This window comes from Microcaecilia unicolor, chromosome 10 (genome assembly GCF_901765095.1).
Source record: "Microcaecilia unicolor chromosome 10, aMicUni1.1, whole genome shotgun sequence".
Classification (NCBI taxonomy): Eukaryota; Metazoa; Chordata; class Amphibia; order Gymnophiona; family Siphonopidae; genus Microcaecilia; species Microcaecilia unicolor.
This window is the reverse complement of record NC_044040.1, coordinates 128,856,191-128,878,986: the sequence shown is the minus strand read 5'-3', so window position 1 is coordinate 128,878,986 and position 22,796 is coordinate 128,856,191. Positions and strand designations below refer to the sequence as shown.

General features: G+C 42.4%; 1 protein-coding gene across 3 annotated transcripts in view; it reads left to right on the top strand.

The window, feature by feature from the left end:
* UBXN7 (UBX domain protein 7) overlaps positions 1-22,796 on the top strand; it is a 588,902-nt gene that overhangs the window by 456,758 nt on the left and 109,348 nt on the right. For all 3 annotated transcript variants that reach the window (XR_003943538.1, XM_030215927.1, XM_030215926.1), the window contains one exon: positions 386-794. Coding sequence is in view for 2 of the 3 variants with exons in the window: in XM_030215927.1 (XP_030071787.1) it covers positions 386-794 (409 nt within the window). In the remaining variant the exon portion in view is untranslated. The remainder of the gene's footprint in view (positions 1-385; positions 795-22,796) is intronic.

Here is a 22,796-nt window from a genome sequence, read left to right as displayed (position 1 = left end):
AATGATCAGAGTGGAGTGGCCAGTTCAAATCCCACTGCTGCTCCTTGTGATCTTAGGCAAGTCACTTAACCCTCCATTGCCTCAGGTACAAATTTAGATTGTGAGCCCTCCTGGGACAGAGAAATATCCAGTGTACCTGAATGTAACTCACCTTGAGCTACTACTGAAAAAGGTGTGAGCAAAATCCAAATAAATAAAATAATAGTCTTATCTCTGTTTATTTTCTGAACTGGAGCAATGGGAGACTCTAAAAGCTGTTATAAAACAGGGTATGATTTTATTATTCTAGTGGACAGAATGGCATTGCTCTAAAAATCAGTCATTTGCAGCCAGTTAAGTACAGTAATATTCTTATTTGTGGTTTGCTTTCCTATATGTTACACAGGAAAGCCTCATTGATGCCAGTGAAGACAGCCAACTAGAAGCTGCCATCCAAGCTTCACTGCAGGAGACTCATTTCGATTCCACCACAGTCAAACAGGAAAGCCACTCAGATGAGGAATCTGAGTCCGAGCTCTTCTCTGGCAGTGAAGAGTTTATTTCTGTTTGTGGCTCTGATGATGATGACAATGAGGTAGTAGAGCCAGAGTGCTCCAGCAGGTCCAGGAAATCACCTCACAAAGATATAGTGCACAAGAAAGAGGAGACCTGCAAGGCCCTGCCTCTGCCCCTGGCAAGGACAGAATCTGTGCTTATAGAGTCAAATCATCGAGGATCTGCAGGCAGGGACATTGAGATACAAGAGGAACCTCCAGATAAGCCTGGCTGTGCAGGGGAAGGACTGCATGTAAATGGTGAGTTAAACCAGCTCACCTGATGGTGTGATTGAAACTCTATGGCTGTCGTCATTGGCATGTGTACTAGACAATAGCAGATGTAGCCTTATAATTTGTAATATTTTTTAGGTTAATATGTAGCAGAACATGTCTGTATATAATGTGATGCTTTTTAAAATTTTATTTATTGGATTTACTGCCTTTATGAAGAGGTTCACCCAAGGCAGTATACAGCAAGTACAGTTCAACAAAAAACTTAGAAGTAAGTGCAGAATTTACAAGCATACTCATTTTCAGTTTTTATTGTGTTCACTATTTTCTGTGAACACAGGGTAGTCTTATCTCTTTCAGTGGAGGAAAAAGGAACAATGTGGAGTTTTATGTTGTATACGTTTTTTGTTTAAAAATATATTAATATATGCTTTGCTTAATTCTTGATTGGATATGGCAACTCAGTTTATGCTAGGATTTCAAATAATATTTTGAAATGTTCACAAACTTTTCAGAATGCAGCTATTAGAGTATTGGGGAGCATTTGCAAATTTAACCACATTACCCCACTGTTCAAACATTATTACTGACTACCAGTTTTGTATAGAATTAATTTTAAGATTCTGACCCTGGCTCAATGCTTTTTATTAACATCAACCACTTTCCTTGAGGTCCCTTGTTCCTTATGTTCGTAGCAAAAGCATGTTGGGAGGGAATGTGATAGAGAGGGCATTTTAAAAAAATTGTTAGCTTCCTCTCCTATGGAATGGACTCCTATAAATTATTAGATCAGAGGCAAATTTTAAAATAATTTAAGGTGTTGAAAAACATTTTTTTTTCTTGCTTGGCCTTTGACATCCCAGTGGAGGGGTAAAGGGAGAATCTATTAGTGATTTTGTAAACTATCGTCCCAGCAGTTAGGTTAAACGTATTACAAAACTAGTACCTAGGGCCCTATAATTTAGACTGAAGGAGTAACATAAATTTTATTTGTTTTTAGAGTGTCTTGTTTCTCTCTGAATGTGGCAGGTCTTTCCTATTATCTTATGGAGTTCTTTTTTTTTTAAATGTTGTGCTATATGATTCTTATATTCTACTAAGCTCAAAAGAGATTCTAAGCGGATTACAAACAATAAGTCCTTCAGGAGAATTTATAATTGCGTATCTAATACATTGAAACTAAAAAAAAAAATCTTTTTGATCAATTGCACATCTAAAATATTAATTACAATTGTATATCTAATACAATGAAACTAAAAAGCATCTTTCTCATCAAATACATTGAAGCTAAAACAACATCTGATGGAATGATAATGTGTTATTCTCCAAATTTCTAAATGCAGTCTGTTCCAAAGTCTAATTCCCTGGTGTAAAAAGGATCACTTTAGCATGATTTTTCTTCTGAACACCCTTAAAAGATGGGTAGTTTAATTTGAAACAGCATTCAGTTCTACCTGAGGAAAAAGATGATGGGATGTCCAAATAATTAATCTACCAGAGCCATCACCGTACAGCATTTTGTACATCATATATGCTTGCTTAAACTTCAGTCTTGAAGATACAGGAAGCCAGTTTAGCTTCTTCAACAGTGGGGATGCTCTTTCATACTTTCCCAGACTGTAAATCAATCTTGCTGCTGTATTCTACAAAATTGAAGTTTTTGTAACAGTTTTTTAGTAAGACCCCCAAATAGCGAGTTACAGTAAGTATGGAAACAGGATTCCTGTGCCACTATTCTAAAGTCATCTGGGTGTAATTTAGATCAAATTGCTCTCAGCTGCCATAATCAGAAAAACATTTTTTTTAGATAAAGCCTTCACATGTAATTCAAAAGTTAAGCCTGAATCAGTTATAACTCCAAACACTTTTGAGTGGTCCCAATCATTAGTTTCTCCCCTATACCCAATTCTAAACACTTAGCTGTCTGCTTCTTATAATCTCCAAACCAAACAACCTTAGTCTTTAGTCTATTCAATTTCAGAAAATTAACTTTAGCCCAATTATCAGTTTTGATGACAATCTGCCTCAAGAAAGTCATAGTATCTTAACACTTTTCTCAAGCTTCACACAGAAGGAAAATATCATGAGTAGACCAGTACTCCCAAGGCAGACAGCACTGTTCCCATCGTAGTTCAATAGATGTTGAACAAGGAAGGTGACAACAGTGACCTTTGAGGAACTCTGCAATCTACATTCCACTGCAAGAATACCGTAGAATCGTTTTACACTGTATATTGTCCTCTGTAAAAACTCACTAAACCATTTCAAAACAGTACCACTCACTCCAATGTGACTAAGCCTATTCAATAGTTGTTCATGGCTCACTGCATCAAAGGTGGCTGATACATTGAATTGTAGCAAAATCATTTGTTTTCCCTTACTAGGAGCCAGTCTGATTTCAGTTACCATTTCCAGCAACAAAGTTTCAGTATTATGTAGTGGTCTGAAACCGTGTCGTGAAATATGAAGAATGTTAAATTTGCTCAAGTAGTCACATAATTGAATATTCACAACAGATTCAATAAGTTTAGCAAGCCATGGTATGCTTGCCACTGGTCTATAATTTTCAGGCTTAGACAAATCAGCTCCCATTGATTTGGGAATAGAAGTCAGCAATAATATATGCCAAATTAAGGGGGTAACTCCCAGTAGTCAGAATAAATGCCAGATTAAGGACTCCCAGTATTCAGAATAGAATTAATAAAAATTTGGGGCTCATTTTGAAAGCACAGACATACAAGGATAAGGCCCCTTTTACCAAGATGCGGCAAAAGGGGGCCTTCACTGGTGTCAACATGTGTTTTTGATGTCTGCTGAGATCCCCTTTTAGTGCAGCAGGTAAAAGGGTAAGTCTTTCTTTTCTGCAGGAAATGGCCATGCGGCAAGTAAAGCGCATTTCGGGGGGGGGGGGGGGGGGGGGTGAGTCCTTACCACCACCCATTGAGGTGGTGGTAAGGGCTCTCACACTAACTCGGTGGTAACCTGCGCTGCCCAATTACCGCTGGGTACACAACGGCACTACAAAAATAAATATGGTTTTGTATCACCGAATATGACTGCACGCTGGGCGTGGGAAGTACCGCCGGGCTGGTGCGGTAGCCTGGCAGTATTTCTTTGTTAACGAGCAGTAAACCTGTGTTGGACTTACCGTCGCTTTGTAAAAGGGGCCGTAAATAACCTATGGAACTTTGCAAGTCTAAATGCTTTGAAAATACACTTAATAGTCAACTAGACCACTATGTCGGAGGGTGCTGTCTTAAGTAAATAGGAAGGACAAACATTTAAGTAACTAGCTTTCTTAGACAATATGTTGAGGTAGATATTAATATTCTCCGAGGACAAGCAGGCTGAATATTCTCACTGATGGGTCATTGTCCGTGACAACCCAGGAGACCGGAACAAAATTTTCAAAACAAAAAGAAGTCTCTAGAACGCTTCGTCGCGTGGGCCGAACTGCAAATTGGGTGAAGTGGAGCACAGCTCTGTGACTGAAGGTGCTACTCAGCTTCATGTGTGTGTAGGAAGCATAGCTCCTTGTCAGCGTGTGGAGCACTGTTCCTTGCCGGCGTCTGGAGCGCAGCTCCTTGCTGGTGTCAGGAGCGCAGCTCCTTGTTTGCTTGTGGAAAGCAGCTCCTTGTCTGCGTTACACAGTTCCATCGCTACCGCAGCTTCAGTTCTGCAGGTACCTCTAACATCCAGCTCTTTCAGTGGGGCACTGCTCATCTTCTGTCACTCTGCTTGTTCAGTGCATTTCTATCTTTGCCGGAGGTGTGCAACTCTTTCTCTGCCTGTGGTGTTTGGCTCAGTTTGTGTGCTTTGAGTGCAAATCCGTTTGTTCTCGTTGAGCATGGATCCTACTCTGCCTGATGAGCGCAGCTCGTTTTCTGTCCCTTAAGCACAGTTCAGTCTCTGACTGTGGAGCATATTTTCACCTTTGCCTGTTGGGCACTGTTTCATCTTGTCGGGTTGGATACAGTAACTTCTCAGCAGCTGTGGCATACCGCAGTTTAGACTGCTAGACAAGGCTGTCTTGTCTCCTGTTAGCCACCATTCCTGTGGCACCTTTTCTTGCTGTAGCCTCTTGGTGGCTGGCGAGAAGCTTCTCCATTGCTGGAGTTTGAATCACTCTGCTACTTTTGTGACCTCTTGGCACCTTGGGGGTCTTTTCTCCACAGTGTGGCTCTCGACTCTTTTTTTAATAGTATTTGTATTATATAAACAACCCTCTTGGCTCTAAAGGGAATCTAAACATCTTCAGAAGAGACAGCAAGAAAGCCCTTCTGGCAAAGGAAAAACACTTTAGAATTCAGTTTTTCTCTTTTATAATAATGCTAAAATTTATTAGAATAAGTAAATGGTTACAATAAAAATTCTTTTATCCCAGTATTACAGAAAATTGAATTCTTTTTTTCTGTCAGTCCAAATTCCAGTATAAGGAATATAAAATCTCTCTATCTCTCTCTCCCTCCCCCCTCCCCCTCCCCCCCTTTGGAAGCTTAACAAAACCTGACTGCCACAAGATGTGCTCAACAAGATAAACTCATTTTACATGGTATGTGATACTTTATATGTATACCTGAGTTTGATTTGTCCTTGCTATTCTCAGGGCACAGACTGTAGAAGTGTGCCCAGCACTCTTGTACTGTTTTGAAGCTAACGTCGAAGCCCCTTAAAATTTAAACTCCAGCCCATCCCTATCTATTCAGTCACGATCAGGGCATAGACCGTAGAAGTCTGCCGAGCACCGGTTTTGTTTCCCAATTACCGGCATCGCCACTTAATCTCCGCTAAGATTCCACGGATCCATTCCTTCTAAACAGGATTCCTTTGTGTTTATTCCATGCATGTTTGAATTCCATTACCGTTTTCATCTCCACCACCTCCTGTGGGAGGCCATTCCACATGTCCACCACCCTCTCCGTGAAAAAATACTTCCTGACATTACTCCTGAGTCTGCCACCCTTCAACCTCAATTCATGTCCTCTAGTTCTACCGCTACTGCCTTCCCATCTCTGGGAAAGGTTAATTTGTGGATTAATACCTTTCAAATAGTTGAACATCTGTATCATATCACCCCTGTTTCTCCTTTCCTCCAAGGTATGCATGTTCAGGTCAGCAAGTCTCTCCTCATACAGTTTGCAACACAAATCCCATATCATTTTTGTAGCTTTTCTGTGTACCGCTTCCAGTCTTTTCACATCTTTAGCAAGATATGGCCTCCAAAACTAAACACAATACTCCAAGTGGGACCTCACCAATGACTTGTATAGGGGCATCAACACCTCCTTTCTTCTGCTGGTTATGCCCCTCTCTACGCAGCCTAGCATCCTTCTGGCCACGGCCGTCGCCTTGTCGCATTGTTTCTTCACCTTCAGATCCTCCGACACCAACACCCCAAGGTCTCTCTCCTGAGTCAAGCTTACTAATCTCTCCCCTCCTATTCGGTATCTCTCTTTCGGGTTTCTGCACCTCAAGTGCATCACTCTACACTTCTTGGTATTAAATTTTAACTTGTATTATAAATGTACTCCTAATAAAGTGATACAAGTAGTTTATTATTGACAATCAATATAACATACATACCCACATTACATACAAAACTGGTGTCTAAGGAACTCACTCATTCAAGCCTTTCACTTCACCATCCAACCCCAAGCCTATGAGAATACTTAATTACATATATATTCACAGATATTTCCAATTAAATTTTAACTGCCAGACCCTCGACCATTCTTCTAAGTTTTGGAGATCCCTTCTCATCATTTCTACTCCCTCCAGGGTATCCACTCTATTGGCTATTTTCGTGTCATCTGCAAAAAGGCACATCTTTCCTTCCAACCCTTCAGCAATATCTCCCACAAATATATTAAACAGAATAGGCCATCACCGACCCCTGAGAACTTCACTGCTCACCTTCCTTTCCTCTCAGCGGATTCCATTTATGACCACCTCTGCCACCTGTTGGTCAACCAGTTTCCTATCCAGTTCACCACTTTCGGTCCTAATTTCAACCCTTTCAGCTTATTCACGAGTCTTCTGTGGGGGACTGTATCAAAGGCTTTGCTGAAATCCAAGTAGATTACATCTAGCGCAAGTCCTTCATCCAGTTCTTTGGTCACCCAGTCAAAGAACTCAATAAGATTTGTTTGGCAGGATTTTCCTTTGGTAAAGCCATGTTGCCTCGGGTCCTGTAACCCGTTGGCTTCTAGAAAGTTAACTATCCTTCCAGCAGCAACTCCATTATTTTTCCTACCACCGACGTGAGACTTACCGGTCTGTAGTTTTCCCCACTTCTTCCCTGTCTCTACTTTTGTGAAGAAGGACCGCATCCACTCGTCTCCAATCCCGCGGAACTTCTATCATCTCTAAAGGTCTATTAAATAAATCTTAAAGAGGTTCCGCCAGGACATTACTGAGTTCCCTCAGTATCCTGGGATGTATCCCATCTGGCCCCATAGCTTTGTCCACCTTCAGCACAAGCTAGCTAATTGCCCTACTAGATCATAAATAAGGGAATAAGTTATATATACAAAGTTGGCTGATCTGCAAAACCAGACAGCTTTATTCTAAACAGTATCAACTTTCAAAAATTCATTCCATAGCATGTCTCCTCTCACAGAGTTATCTCCTCTCTCCACCTGTTGCGCCCACCATTGACAATCCTGTCTGGTTTCAAGAAGACTTTGTCAAATAATATCTATTTTAGTGCGGAAATAATTTGCCAACTCATCTGCCGTAAGTTGTATATCATATGAAATCATCTGCACCTTATCAGTTATCATCAATGAGTTGAAAATTTGGAAAAGCTGTTTTAATGAATTTTCTGAATCAGCTATCATTCTTCCATAATATTCCCTTTTTGACACAGCAGATTTTTTATATATTTAATATTTTCTTTCCACTGTCTATAAATACCAGAATCCTTAGCTTTACACCAGGATCTCTCCGCCCTCCTCTTAAGATTTGCCAACTCTGGTGTATACCAGTGATTCCATTTTAAGCAACCATTCCTTTTTTTCAGAGGTACTAATTAGTGTAAGGATAAAGACACTGAATTATTCCAAACCTGTAGCTGCTGTTCTGGTTGTTATATCTCTGACTTTAGTTCTCCACCCACTTTCTGCCAAAAAAGTTCTGCATCAATTTTTCCCCAGCCAAGACTTGTATTAATCTTAGACTTGAACTGAAAGCTCTTAAATGGTCTTAGAAAAAAATTCAAAACAAAGTACCACGTAAAGTGATCCGTCCAAGGAACTGCATCCCATTTCTAATATCCTATTAGTGTCTGTGAGTCAATCCTTTTGGTGAAAGCCAAAAAATCTAGTGTATGACCATCTTTGTGTCGCTTGATCAGTATCAATCTTAAGATCTAATTGCAACAAAAAGTCTAAAAACTTCTGTTCTGAAACATCACTATACTTTTCCAAGTGAATATTTATCCTAATATAATTAATTTCTTAAAAACAAGCATATATCGAGCTGTGATTTCAGGTATCCACTCACTGCATAAGTACTTAAGTAATGCCACACTGGGAAAAGACCAAGGGTCCATCGAGCCCAGCATCCTGTCCACGACAGCAGCCAATCCAGGCCAAGGTCACCTGGCAAGCTTCCCAAATGTACAAACATTCTATACATGTTATTCCTGGAATTGTGGATTTTTCCCAAGTCCATTTAGTAGTGATTTATGGACTTGTCCTTTAGGAAACCGTCTAACCCCTTTTTAAACTCTGCCAAGCTAACTGCCTTCACCACATTCTCCGGCAACGAATTCCAGAGTTTAATTATGCATTGGGTGAAGAAACGTTTTCTCCGATTTGTTATAAATTTATTACACTGTAGTTTCATTGCATGCCTCCTAGTATTTTTGGAAAGCGTGAACAGACGCTTCACATCCACCTGTTCCACTCCACTCATTATTTTATATACCTCCATCATGTCTCCCCTCAGCCGTCTCGTCTCCAAGCTGAAAAGCCCTAGCCTCCTTAGTCTTTCTTCATAGGGAAGTCGTCCCATCCCCACTATCATTTTAGTTGCCCTTCGCTGCACCTTTTCCAATTCTACTATATCTTTCTTGAGATGCGGCGACCAGAATGGAACACAGTACTCAAGGTGCGGTCACACCATGGAGCGATACGGCATTATAACATCCTCACACCTGTTCTCCATACCTTTCCTAATAATACCTAACATTCTATTCGCTTTCCTAGCCGCAGCAACACACTGAGCACAAGGTTTCAGTGTATTATTGACGACGATACCCAGATCCCTTTCTTGGTCCGTAACTCCTAACGTGGAACCTTGCATGACGTAGCTATAATTTGGGTTCTTTTTTCCCACATGCATCACCTTGCACTTGCTCGCATTAAACGTTATCTGCCATTTAGCCGCCCAGTCTCCTAGTCTCGTAAGGTCCTTCTGTAATTTTTCAGAATCCTGTCGCGAGTTAACGACTTTGAATAACTTTGTGTCATCAGCAAATTTAATTACCTCGCTAGTTACTCCCATCTCTAAATCATTTATAAATATATTAAAAAGCAGCGGTCCTAGCACAGACCCCAGAGGAACCCCACTAACTACCCTTCTCCATTGTGAATACTGCCCATTTAACCCCACTCTCTGTTTCCTATCCTTCAACCAGTTTTTAATCCACAATAGGACATTTCCTCCTATCCCATGACCCTCCAATTTCCTCTGTAGACTTTCATGAGGTACCTTGTCAAATGCCTTTTGAAAATCCAGATACACAATATCAACCACCTCCCCTTTGTCCACATGTTTGTTTACTCCTTCAAAGAATTGAAGTAAATTGGTCAGGCAAGATTTCCCAACACAAAAGCTGTGCTGACTTGGTCTCAGTAATCCATGTCCTTGGATGTGCTCTGTAATTTTGTTTTTGATGATAGCCTCTACCATTTTCCCTGGCACCGATGTCAGACTCACCGGTCTATAATTTCCCGGATCTCCCCTGGAACCTTTTTTCAAAAGGCGTTCATTGGCCACCCTCCAGTCTTCCGGTACCATGCTCGATTTTAAGGATAAATTGCATATCACTAACAGTAGCTCTGCAAGCTCATTTTTCAGTTCTGTCAGTACTCTAGGATGAATACCATCCGGTCCAGAAGATTTGCTACTCTTCAGTTTGCTGAACTGCCCCATTACGTCCTCCAGGTTTACCGTGAAGTCAGTACGTTTCTCCGACTCGTCCGGTTGAAATACCATTTCCGACACCGGTATCCCACCCAAATCTTCCTCGGTGAAGACCGAAGCAAAGATTCATTCAATCTCTCCGCTACGTCTTTGTCTTCCTTGATCGCCCCTTTTAACCCTCGGTCATCCAGCGGCCCAACCGATTCTTTTGCCGGCTTCCTGCTTTTAATATACCGAAAACATTTTTTACTATGCTTTTGTGCCTCTAATGCTATCTTTTTTTCGTAATCCCTCTTGGCCTTCTTTATCTGCGCCTTGCATTTGCTTTGACACTCCTTATGCTGCTTCTTGTTATTTTCAGACAGTTCCTTCTTCCATTTTCTGAAGGTATTTCTTTTAGCCCTAATAGCTTCCTTCACCTCACTTTTCAGTCAGGCCGGCTGTCTTTTGGAGTTCCGTCTTTCTTTTCTAATTAGTGGAATATGTTTGGCCTGGGCCTCCAGGATGGTATTTTTGAACAGCGTCCATGCCTGTTGTATAGTTTTTACCCTCTCAGTTGCCCTCATAAGTTGTTTTTTTTTTTCACCGTTCTCCTCATGTTATCATAGTCTTGTTTTTTAAAGTTAAACGCTAACATATTTGACTTCCTGTGTATAGTTACTTCAAGGTTGATGTCAAAACTGATCATATTATGATCACTGTTATCAAGCAACCCCAGTATCATAACGTCTCTCACCCAGATCATGTGCTCCACTAAGGACCAAGTCTAGAATTTTTCCTTCTCTCGTCAGCTCCTCCACCGGCTGCTCCATAAAGCTGCCCTTGATTTCATCAAGGAATTGTACCTCTCTAGCGTGTCCGGATGTTACATTTACCCAGTCTATATACACCTGTTCATACCCAATTCAACCAATCAGGATGACTTTTATTCTCTGCAATAATTGTGGTACTTTAGTTTCAAGGCAAATCATCTGGAGACTTAAAGCTTGCCCTATCTGTCTTCAGCTATCTAGTTTTATACAAGAGCTCAGTAAAGTAATGCAAGAATTGGATACAATTAAAGCAGCTTCTAGGACTGCACAGAGAAATAGCTTCTCACCACTCCCTCAAAGAATAAAACCACATAAGAACAGATGGTTCACAGTAGGCTCAGGCAGACTTCGTCTTGTGACACAGAAGCATCCACCCGCACAAGTGTTGCCACTAAAGAATTCTTTTCCTCCATTACAGCACTGTAATGCTCCTGAAAATAGAACTGAAGCAGAGGAAAAAGCAATAACGTTGGAACAAAAAGACATGAAGGTACCCAAAGTGAAAAGACACCCCCAAATCACTAATGTTGAAACACATACCAAGAAATATAGATGGAAAGCGATGGCCACAAATGCTCGTAGTCTAAGCAATAAAGTTCATGACCTTCATGCCCTGATGTTGGAGGCAGACTTAGATGTTGTTGCAATCACAGAGACATGGCTCAACGGTTCCCACGAATGGGATGCAAGCATACCAGGCTATAATCTATTTAGGAAGGATAGAGAGGGTCGTAAAGGTGGAGGAGTAGCTCTGTATGTGAGGAGTGATGTGATATGGCAACTGAAATGACAGGGACCTGGGGAAAAGAAGAAGCGATATGGATCACCTTAAAAAGAGAGGATAGAACCTCTGTCCACGTGGGTGTTGTCTACAGACCCCCGACACAATTAGAGGAACTAGATAAAGATCTGATCGCAGATATTCAAAAATTAGGAAAGAAAAAAGAGGTTCTGTTGATGGGAGATTTCAATCTGCCAGATGTAGATTGGAAGGTTCCGTCTGCCAAATCGGAAAGAAGTAGAGAGATCGTGGATGCTTTCCAAAGTGCTCTGCTCAGACAGATGGTGACGGAACCCACAAAGGAGGGAGCGATGCTGGATCTGGTGCTCACAAATGGGGATAGTGTGTCAAATGTGCGAGTGTGTGCACACCTGGGAAGCAGTGACCATCAAACGGTTTGGTTTGATATAACGGCTGAAATGGAGGGCGGCCACTCTAAACTCAAAGTCCTGGATTTCAAGCGTGCTGACTTTAGTAAAATGGGGGAATACCTGAGGAAGGAGATGATGGGCTAGGAGGACGAACATGAAGTGGAAGGGCAGTGGTCCAGGCTGAAAGAAGTAATAAATAGGGCCACAGACCTTTATGTAAGGAGAGTAAATAAAAGCAAGAGGAAAAGGAAACCGATATGGTTCTCCAAGCAAGTGGCTGAGAAAATAAAGGCTAAAGAGTTGGCGTTCCAGAAATATAGAAAATCTCGAGGAACACGGGGAGGAATACCGGATGAAATTGAAAGAAGCCAAGAGAGAGATACGTCTGGCGAAGGCGCAAGCAGAAGAACAAATGGCTAGAAATGTAAGGAGGGGCGACAAAAATTTCTTCAGGTATATTAGTGAAAGAAGAATGACTAAAAAGGGAATTGTGAGACTAAAAGATACAGCGAACCGCTATGTAGATAATGATGAAGAAAAAGCCAATTTGCTAAATAGATACTTTTGTTCTGTTTTCACTGAAGAAAATCCTGGAGAAGGACCGCGAGGGACTGGCAAAAGTACACCTGAGAATGGAATGGATATAGCACCGTTCACGGAAGAGAGTGTGTATCAACAACTTGGAAAGCTAAAGGTGGACAAAGCCATGGGACCGGACGGGATCCACCCCAGAATATTGAGGGAGCTCAGAGAGGTCCTGGCAGGTCCTCTTAAAGATTTGTTTAATAAATCCTTGGAGACGGGAGAGGTTCCGAGGGACTGGAGAACGACCTCTTCACAAAAGTGGTGATAGGGAAGAAGCTGGAAACTACAGGCCGGTAAGCCTCACTTCGGTTATTGGAAAAGTAATGGAAGCCATGCTGAAGGAAAGGATAGTGAATTTCCTAGAAGCCAACAAGCTGCAAGATCCGAGACAACATGGTTTTACCAGAGGGAAATCGTGCCAAACGAATCTCATTGAATTCTTTGATTGGGTAACTGGAGAATTGAATCATCGACGTGCTATAGACGTAATCTACTTAGATTTTAGCAAAGCTTTTGACACGGTTCCTCACAGGAGGCTCTTAAATAAACTAGATGGGCTGAAGATAGGTCCCGAAGTGGTGAACTGGATTAGGACCTGGTTGACGGACAGACGACAGAGGATGGTGGTAAATGGAGTTTGCTCGGAGGAGGGAAAGGTGAGTAGTGGAGTGCCTCAGGGATCGGTGCTGGGGCCGATTCTGTTCAATATATTTGTGAGTGACATTGCCGAAGGGTTAGAAGATAAAGTTTGCCTATTTGCGGATGATACTAAGATTTGCAACAGAGTGGACACCCGGGAAGGAGTGGAAAGCATGAGAAGGGATCTGAGGAAGCTAGAAGAATGGTCTAAGGTTTGGCAATTATAATTCAATGCGAAGAAATGCAAAGTGATGCATTTAGGGGAGTAGAAACCCACGAGAGACTTGTGTTAGGCGGTGAGAGTCTGATAGGTACTGAGGGGGAGACGGATCTTGGGGTGATAGTATCCGAGGATCTGAAGATGACGAAACAGTGTGACAAGGCGGTGGCCGTAGCGAGAAGGTTGCTAGGCTGTATAGAGAGAGGTGTGATCAGCAGAAGAAAGGAAGTGTTGATGCCCCTGTACAAGTCATTGGTGATGCCCCACCTGGAGTATTGTGTTCAGTTTTGGAGGCCGTACCTTGCGAAGGATCTTAAAAAAATGGAAGCGGTGCAAAGAAAAGCTACGAGAATGGTATGGGATTTGCGTTCCAAGACGTATGAACAAAGACTTGCTGACCTGAACATGTATACCCTGGAGGAAAGGAGGAACAGGGGTGATATGATACAGACGTTCAAATACTTGAAAGGTATTAATCCGCAAAAAAATCTTTTCCGGAGATGGGAAGGCGGTAGAACGAGAGGACATGAAATGAGATTGAAGGGGGGCAGACTCAAAAAAGATGTCAGGAAGTATTTTTTCACGGAGAGGGTGGTGGATGCTTGGAATGCCCTCCTGCGGGAGGTGGTGGAGATGAAAACGGTAACGGAATTCAGACATGCGTGGGATATGCATAAAGGAATCCTGTGCAGTAGGAATGGATCCTCAGAAGCTTAGCCGAAATTGGGTGGCGGAGCAGGTGGGGGAAGAGAGGTTGGTGGTTGGGAGGCGAGGATAGTGGAGGGCAGACTTATACGGTCCGTGCCAGAGCCGGTGATGGGAGGCGGGAAATACTGCTGGGCAGACTTGTACGGTCTGTGCCCTGAAAAAGGCAGGTACAAATCAAGGTAAGGTATACACATATGAGTTTATCTTGTTGGGCAGACTGGATGGACCATGCAGGTCTTTTTCTGCCGTCATCTACTATGTTACTATGTATAATTGAAGTCACCCATTATTATCACATTGCCCATTTTGTTTGTGTCTCTGATTTCTTTTATCATTTCTGCATCTACTACTACTACTACTACTATTTAACATTTCTAGAGCGCTACAAAGTGTACGCAGCGCTGTACAAACACAGAAGAAAGACAGTCCCTGCTCAAAGAGCTTACAATCTAATAGACAAAAAGTAAAGCATTTAAATTAAATTTAAATGAGCATCTACCTGCTCATCCTGGCGAGGTGGACGGTAGTACACTCCTATCACCGTCCTTTTCCCTTTTATAGATGGAATTTCAACCCACAATGTTTCAAAGGTGTGATTTGTGTCCTACTGAATTTGTAATCTATCTGAGTTAAGGCTCTCGTTAATATACAATGCTACCCCTCCACCAGTCCGGTCCACCCTATCACTGCGATATACTTTGTACCCCGGTATGACAGTGTCCCACTGGTTATCCTCCTTCCACCAGGTCTCAGTAATGCCTATTATATCCAATTTTTCGTTTGGTGCAATATATTCCAACTCTCCCATCTTATTTCTTAGACTCCTAGCATTTGCATATAGACATTTCAGAGTATGTTGTTTGTTCCTATTTGCATGATGCTTAGTACTTGACACCATTGATTTGCCATCTTTTGTCTGATCTTTAGTTGCATTTAAGGGCACCTGGCCTACCATGGTCTGTTGTGCAACCTCACTATCCAGAAACCCTATCTTCCCTGTTTGTGAGGTATCCTTGCAAGATACCTTATCCCGAATCATGAGCTTTTGAGCGACTGTCGGCCTTCCCCCTATTTCTAGTTTAAAAGCTGCTCTATCTCCTTTTTAAATGCCGATGCCAGCAGCCTGGTCCCACCCTGGTTAAAGTGGAGCCCATCCTTTCGGAATAGGCTCCCCCTTCACCAGAATGTTGCCCAGTTCCTAACAAATCTAAAACCCTCCTCCCTGCACCATCGTCTCATCCACGCATTGAGACTCCAGAGCTCTGCCTGTCTCTTTGGCCCTGCGTGTGGAACAAGTAGCATTTCAGAAAATGCTACCCTAGAGGATCTGGATTTGAGCTTTCTACCTAAGAACCTAAATTTGGCTTCCAGAACATCTCTCCCACATTTTCCTAAGTCATTGGTACCCACATGTACCAAGACAGCCGACTCCTCCCCAGCACAATCTAAAATCCTATCTAGGTGACGCGTGAGATCCGCCACCTTCGCACCAGGTAGGCAAGTCACCAGGCGATCCTAACGTCCACCAGCCACCCAGCTATCTATATGCCTAATGATCGAATCACCAACTACAACAGCTGTCCTAACCTTTCCCTCCCGGGCAGCACTTGGAGACATATCCTCAGTGCGAGAGGATAGTACATCCCCTGGTGGGCAGGTCCTGGCTACAGGAGTACTTCCTACGTCATCAGGGTGATGCTCTCCTTCTAAGAGACCTCCCTCCTCCAAGGTAGCACAAGGGCTACCAGACTGGATGTGGGACTTCTCTACAACATCCCTGTAGGTCTCCTCTATGTACCTCTCTGTCTCCCTCAGCTCCACCAAGTCTGCTACTCTAGCCTCAAGAGAACGGACACGTTCTCTAAGAGCAAGGAGCTCTTTGCATCGGGCAGACACATATGACATCTCACCAACTGGGAGATAATCATACATGTGACACTCAGTGCAAAAGAATGGATAGCACCCCTCTCGCTTCTGGACTGCTAACTCCATCTTAGTGTTTTTGAGTTTTTCAATAATTTAAATCTTGCTACAGTATTAAGGATATTAGCCCAATATAAAAGTGTCTTTTAGTTTATATAGTATATTGTATGATTTATTTAGTGTTTCCTTCTTAGATGGTATTGAAATGTAAAACTCTGTAAGAGCACTCCTTGCTTGTTACCCTAATTACAATAACTGACTATAAATGAAGAGTTGTCCTAGGGGTAGGTGGGAAGACTAAACTAGATCCTGCAGTGCCTGTTAGATTCTATCTGTTAATGCTGTGGTACAAGGCTTTTAAAACTAAGTAGAAAAGACTATGGAGATTAGTTGTTAAAATGTGCTTTTTATATTTTTATTTTGCCTAACACTAACCTACAATTCCTCCTTTAAACCCCAATCTTTAAGTTTCCAAAGCACAAAGCAAAGTAGCTTTCACTTGCCAGAGAAATGTCCTCTTCTCTCAGAACTTATCTAATGCCATTCCAAGATCCAGGTGGCCTATAGATTAAAATTATCTTGTTTCTCCTTCATAAAATCAGTAAGTGGGCAAACCATCACTTCTAAACCCATCTCCATAATGTTTTCTACCTTTGTAATAGTAAAAGAATCTTTATAAATAATAGCCAACCCTCCTCCTCCTTTCCTGTCTTGTATGTATTTAGCTCTGTAAACTGCCATGATCTTGTCCAGCCTGGAGGTATATCAAATGTTGAATAATCATAAACATATTATTTGATCATGTAGTTATAGGGCTTTTACTTCCTTTTTCAGTTGAACTCCATATAAGGAAAAATTAGAGACTAAATTAAAGAATTGTAAATCACCTAGACTGGATTGTATGCACACCAGGGTACTGAAAGAACTCAGACATGAAATTGCTGATCTGCTGTTCATGATCTCTAACCTGTTGTTATAATCATCCATAGTGCCTGAAGATTGGAGGGCGATCATTGTAACCCCAGTTTTTAAAAAGGGTTCCAGGGTGATCAGTAAATTATAGACCGGTAAGTCTGACTTCAGTGCCAAGCAAAATAGTGGAAACTATTATAAAGAATAAAATTACGAAGCACATAGACAAATATGGCGTAATGGGACAAAATCAGCATGGATTTAGCCAAGGAATGTTTTGCCTCACCAATTTGCTTCATTTCTTTCATAAAGGTGAGCCGGTTGATGTAGTGTATCTAGATTTTCAGAAAGTTGTTGACTTAGTCCTGCATGAGAGACTCCTGAGAAAATTAAAAAGCCATGAGTTAGGCAATGTTCTGTTTTGTATTAGAAACCGGTTAATTGATAGAAAACAGAGATCTGTACTGAGACCGGTACTATTTAACATATTTATAAATAATGTAGAAATCGGAGTGATGAATGAGGTGATTAAATTTGCAGGTTGAAACAGACTATTCAGAGTTGTTAAAATACATGTTGACTATGGAAAAATTGCAGGAAGACATTAGGAAATTAGAAGACTGAGCAGCCAGGCAGATGAAATTTGATGTTGACAAATACAAAGTGATGCACATTGGGAAGAATAATCCAAATCATGGACAATACGCTGAAATCTGCCAAAAAAAAAAACAAATACGATTCTAGGAATTATTAGGAAAGTGATGGAAAATAATAATCATTGTCCCATAATGCATGAGTGCAGGACCATCTCTTCAGTGTGTCTGAGAATTTTTGCCTTTTTGTGCCTTCCTTTGCAACATTTTTTCTCATTGTTTGTCTTTTCTTACCTTTTTAGTTTCCTCTTAGCCTTTTCAGTCAGCTTAATTTTCTGTTTTTTTTTTTTTTTTTTGGCTCCAGAGGCCCTCTTGTAACTTGGCTGAGGCTCAGCTACAGATGAGCTCGTTCACCTTCAACATTAAGCCATTTGATTTTGTGTCTGCAGCTTTCCCCTTCATGTACAAAAACGTTCCAGTGGCTTTAAGCGCTGTGCCCGGTGCAACAGGGTCATCTGTGGGACTGATCCCCATAGTTGGTACCTGCTGTACCTGGATCTAGACCACAAAGCCTCTGTGTTCTTTCTGTATGCAGTAAAGAACCCAGACTGCTAGAGACCCAGCATGAGAAACATTTTGGTTCTAAATTCGATCTATTGGCATTTGAAGCATTGGTCCTGATGTGTGCTAGAGCTGCGTCATGCACTGGCATCAAAGTGATTTCCTCCTGCCTCGACTTCTGACACTGAGACCAAGGCCCCAGGAACAATCAATATTGGACCTGACACCGAGGAGATGTATGGATTCGATGACCTCTTCTGCACCGAGGGATCTCAATACCAAGCATCAAGCGAAGGCAAGGAAATTCAGGAGCTCCAGGGTTTCAGCATCACTAGCACCCCAGAAGTGTTGTGCTGGGAGGACCTCTCCCCCTCTGTATTTGTGGAGCCGATGTGGCAGTCTCCAAGCAGCTGGAATACTGCTTCCAAATTGGCACCGACAAATTTGCAGGCTGTCTCTATTCTAGCTCCAGCCCAGCCTTTACCAGTGCCTGCCCTTGATGAATGGTTCCAGGCATGCTCAGATAGGTGCTGGCGGGCTTGCTGCAGCAGCAAAGTGCACAGGCACTTGCACCAGCCGTGAAACCAGAGCACTGTATCCTGGAGGCCCATTACCCACCTGTTCAACGGTTGTCAACGCTGATGCCTTGCCTGGCATCGGGGTTGGAATCCAACCAATGCGGTGATGCTTTCAACTTTGGGAAAAGAAGCTGCTCCGAAGTTGCACAGCAGACTCGTACTGGTGCTTGGTATCGAGGCCAGGACATCACGCCAGTAGACTGAGGCAGATGCAGACTCATACCTCCCATGAGGAATATTTTGCAAAGTGATTTGGACCGTTCATGAGAGTATGCTGGGGAGACAGAGCATTTGTCAGAGGAGAGGTCCAGTAGCATACCATCAGACTACTTCCTTCCACAGGAGAGAAGAAAATTCTCACTCAAGGAACACTTCACAGGTTTTGTCAGAGAAATGGCAGAAGCCATATCATTTATATTGGAGACAGAGGACAAGCCCAGGGTGGAATTGATTAATATCCTTGAGTATTGACTCCCCACCTAGAGTTCTCCAGGATGCACAGATGAAGAATTCGGAGAAGCCTCTCTTTGTGGAGGTGATTCCTAAAAAGGTCAATTGTATTTACAGAATCCAGAAGGCTCTCAGATTCCAGAAGGCCCAGCTTCCCCACCACCCTATGGTGATGGAATCCACTGTCAAAAGGGCTTGAAGTTTGAAGACTCATGCCTTGGCTCACCCAGGCAGGAATGCTCAAATAGTTGACTCTTTTGGGAGAAAAATTTATCATGCCTAAATGCTTGTTTCCCACATTCAGACTTACCAGCTCTACACAAGCCTCTACTTGAAGTCCCTGGTACAGAATGTGCTTGACTTTGTAGACACTCTCCCTGCAGAGTGGGCTGCAGAGCCTTGCCAGCTGGCCAAAAAGCAGCAGGAGTGTAGGAAGTATTTGGCCAGAGGTACATTTGGCACTTTTAATGTGGTGTCCAGACTGTCTCTGCCTTGGGTGTGTGGGCATGTGCAGACTCTCATGACTTTGTGTCTCTTACCTGGAACCTGCAGTTCAGGAAAGGTTAGCAGATGTCCTGTGCCGAGGAGATAATCTTTTGGGGGACAAAATGGAAGAGGTAACTGACCTTATAAAAAAGCATACTAACACCATTAAGTACCTCTCTCGGCTTCCTCCTTCTGTTTCCTTCACTTCTCAGAGATTTTGAGGTGGCCTTGAAGAGGAATCTACTATCGTCAAAGGTGTAGGTTCACTCCTTCCCTTCCACAGCAGCAGACCCAACCTCAGCACTCTATCCCCAGCAACAGTGCTCCTAGTAGCCCCAGCCTGCTTCTCAGTCAAACCAAGGGATGAGTTGATGGCTCCATGAGAGCATAGTTGCATTCAAAGTGCCTGTCCCAGGCAACCTTCCAATAGGAGAAAACTAATTTTTTATTAAGAAAGGTGACTCGTAACCTCTAATCGTTGCTTTCTCCAAGTAATCCAGGTAGGTTATGCTCCATTGGCAAAAAAGACCGCCAGATTGCCCACCAACAGCATTTTACATCAGCTCTCAGCACCTGGAAGTGCTTGCATAGGAACACTCTGCCTTTCTGAAGGCTAGTTTAATCAAACCCATTCCACCAGAGGAGGAGGGGAAGGGATTATATTCCAAGTACTTGCTCGTGCCCAACAAAATGGGACCCAGAACAAATATCTGGTCATGGGAAAGTTCACGATGATTTCTCCAGGCACCTTGTTTCCCATGATTCAGAAGAATGATTGGCTATGCCCTCTTTACCTAAAGGATGCTTATACCCACATTCAGATGCTTCCAAGTCACAGGAAGTATCTCAGATTTTGATTAGGGAAACACCACTACCAGTACCGTGTCCTTCCATTTGGCCTCACATCTGCTCCCAGAGTCTTCATGACATGTCTTGCCATAGTTGCAGCATCAGTACGCATACTGGGATTTCAGATGTTTCCCTATCTGGATGATTCAAGAGCACAAGGGAAGATGCTGAAGAATCAATGCAGAGAACTGTTGGAGCTGCTAGGGTTCATCTTCAACTGCCCCAAGTCCCATTTGTAACCAGTACAGAAATTGGAGTGCATAGGAGCCCTACTAAACATGGTTCAAGTTCAAGCCTTCCATCCGCAATAAAGGACAGTTGTGCTCATTGTGATAGCCTCTCAGGTTTGCAGCAGCCAGCAGGCAGGGTTGGTTAGTAACAAAGTATAGCTACTTTGTTACAGTACTTAAGTACAAATGTCAGTGTTTTCACATGTAATTAATTACTTTTTTTTTCCCCTGTTCTTTTTACTTTTAACTAGGTACATTTACTTAGTAAAGAAGTATGTATTCGTAAACTAAAAAAGTATATTTACCTCTGTTTTTCCCCCTCTATTTTGCTTCTGATTGGGCCTGAACTTCTGGTCCTAAAAACAACTGAGCTGGGACTGAAAGTTTGAGCCCAATCAGATGCAAGCTGGCATCTGACATATTGAAAGTCAAGAAGTGTGCCAAGAAGAAAAGGGGTGATTTCCCTGACCAGCATAAATCGTGGGCGGGGAACTTTATTTGCCATGCTCTGCAGTCCATATAAACGGGGCAATAATGGGTTTGTTCAGGATGAAAGACACAGATTGAGACAATCACATAAGGCTTTTGAAAGGTGCAAGTAGCAGCATACCTTCCTGCCTGTCCTCCGTGGGAGCCACAGTGTTCAATGTTCTAAGAACATAAGAGTAGCCATACTGGGTCAGATCAGTGGTCCATCTAGCCCAATATCCTGTTTTCCAAACAGTGGCCACGTCAGGTCGCAAGTACCTGGCAGAAACCCAAATCGTGGCAACACTCCACACTACAAATCCCAGGACAAGCAGTTGTTTCCCATGTCTGTCTCAATAGCAGACTATGGTCTTTTCCTCCAGGAATTTGCCCAAATCTTTTTAAACCCAGGTACGCTAACTGCTGTTACCACCACCTCTGGTAAAGAGTTGCAGAGCTTAACTATTCGTTGAATGAAAAAATATTTCTCCTATTTGTGTTAAAAGTATTTCCATGTAACTTCCTCAAGAGTCCCCTTGTCTTTGTATTTGATTTACTTCTACTCGTTCTACTTCACTCAGGATTTTGTAGACCACAATCATATCTCCCCTTAGCCATCTCTTTTCCAAGCTGAAGAACCCTACCCTCTTTAGCCTTTCCTCATACGAGATGAGTTCCATCCCCTTTATCATTTTTGTCGCTCTTCTTTGAACCTTTTCTAATTCTGCTACATCTTTTTTTGAGATACGGCAACCAGAACTGAATGCAATATTCAAAGTGTGGACGCACCATGGAGTAATACAAAGGCATTATTCACCATCCCTTTCCTAATAATTCCTAGCATCTTGTTTGCTTTTTTGGCCGCCACTACACACTGAGCAGAAGATTTCAGAGTATTATCTACAGCAACACCCAGATCTTTTTCTTGAGCACTGACCCCCAAGGTGGACCCTAGCATCAGGTAACTGTGATTCGGATTCTTTCAAATGTGCATCACCTTATATTTGTCCACATAAAATTTCATCTGCCATTTGGATGCCCAGTCTTCCAATTTCCTAAGGTCTTCCTGCAATATTTCATATTTCACAGTCTGCAAGTGTTTTAACAACCTTGAATAGTTTTGTATCATCTGCAAATTTGATCACCTCACTCGTTCCGATTTCCATATCATTTTATAAATATGTTAAATAGTACCGGTCCCAGTACAGATCCCAGTGGCACTCCACTGTTCACTCCCCTGCATTGAGAGAAATGACCATTTAACCCTACCCTCTGTTTTTTGTCCAATAACCATTTCCTAATCCACACCAGAACCTTGCCTCCTATCCAATGACTCTTTAGTTTTCTTAGGAGTCTCTTATGAGGAACTTTCTCAAAAGCTTTCTGAAAATCTAGATACACTGCATTAACCAGCTTACCTTTATCCAGCCTTTAGCCAGTTGCCGATCATGTTGCTGTGTCATGGTTTGGTTGGCAGGATGGAGAATGAGTGACATGTAAGAGGTGAGTGAGAAAATGCAGGGGAACTGGTAACACTTAACTAGGCCTTCTCTCTGCAGGTAACTTCTGGAAGCCATGGTGCCTTCCTAAGCTGAGGGTGAACAAGAACCTGCAGATGCTCAATGGATGAAGCAGTGCAGCTTTAGGCATTAGTGCAGATAGTTCAATGCTACCGACTCCTGGAGGAGTAGCCTAGTGGTTAGTGCAGCGGAC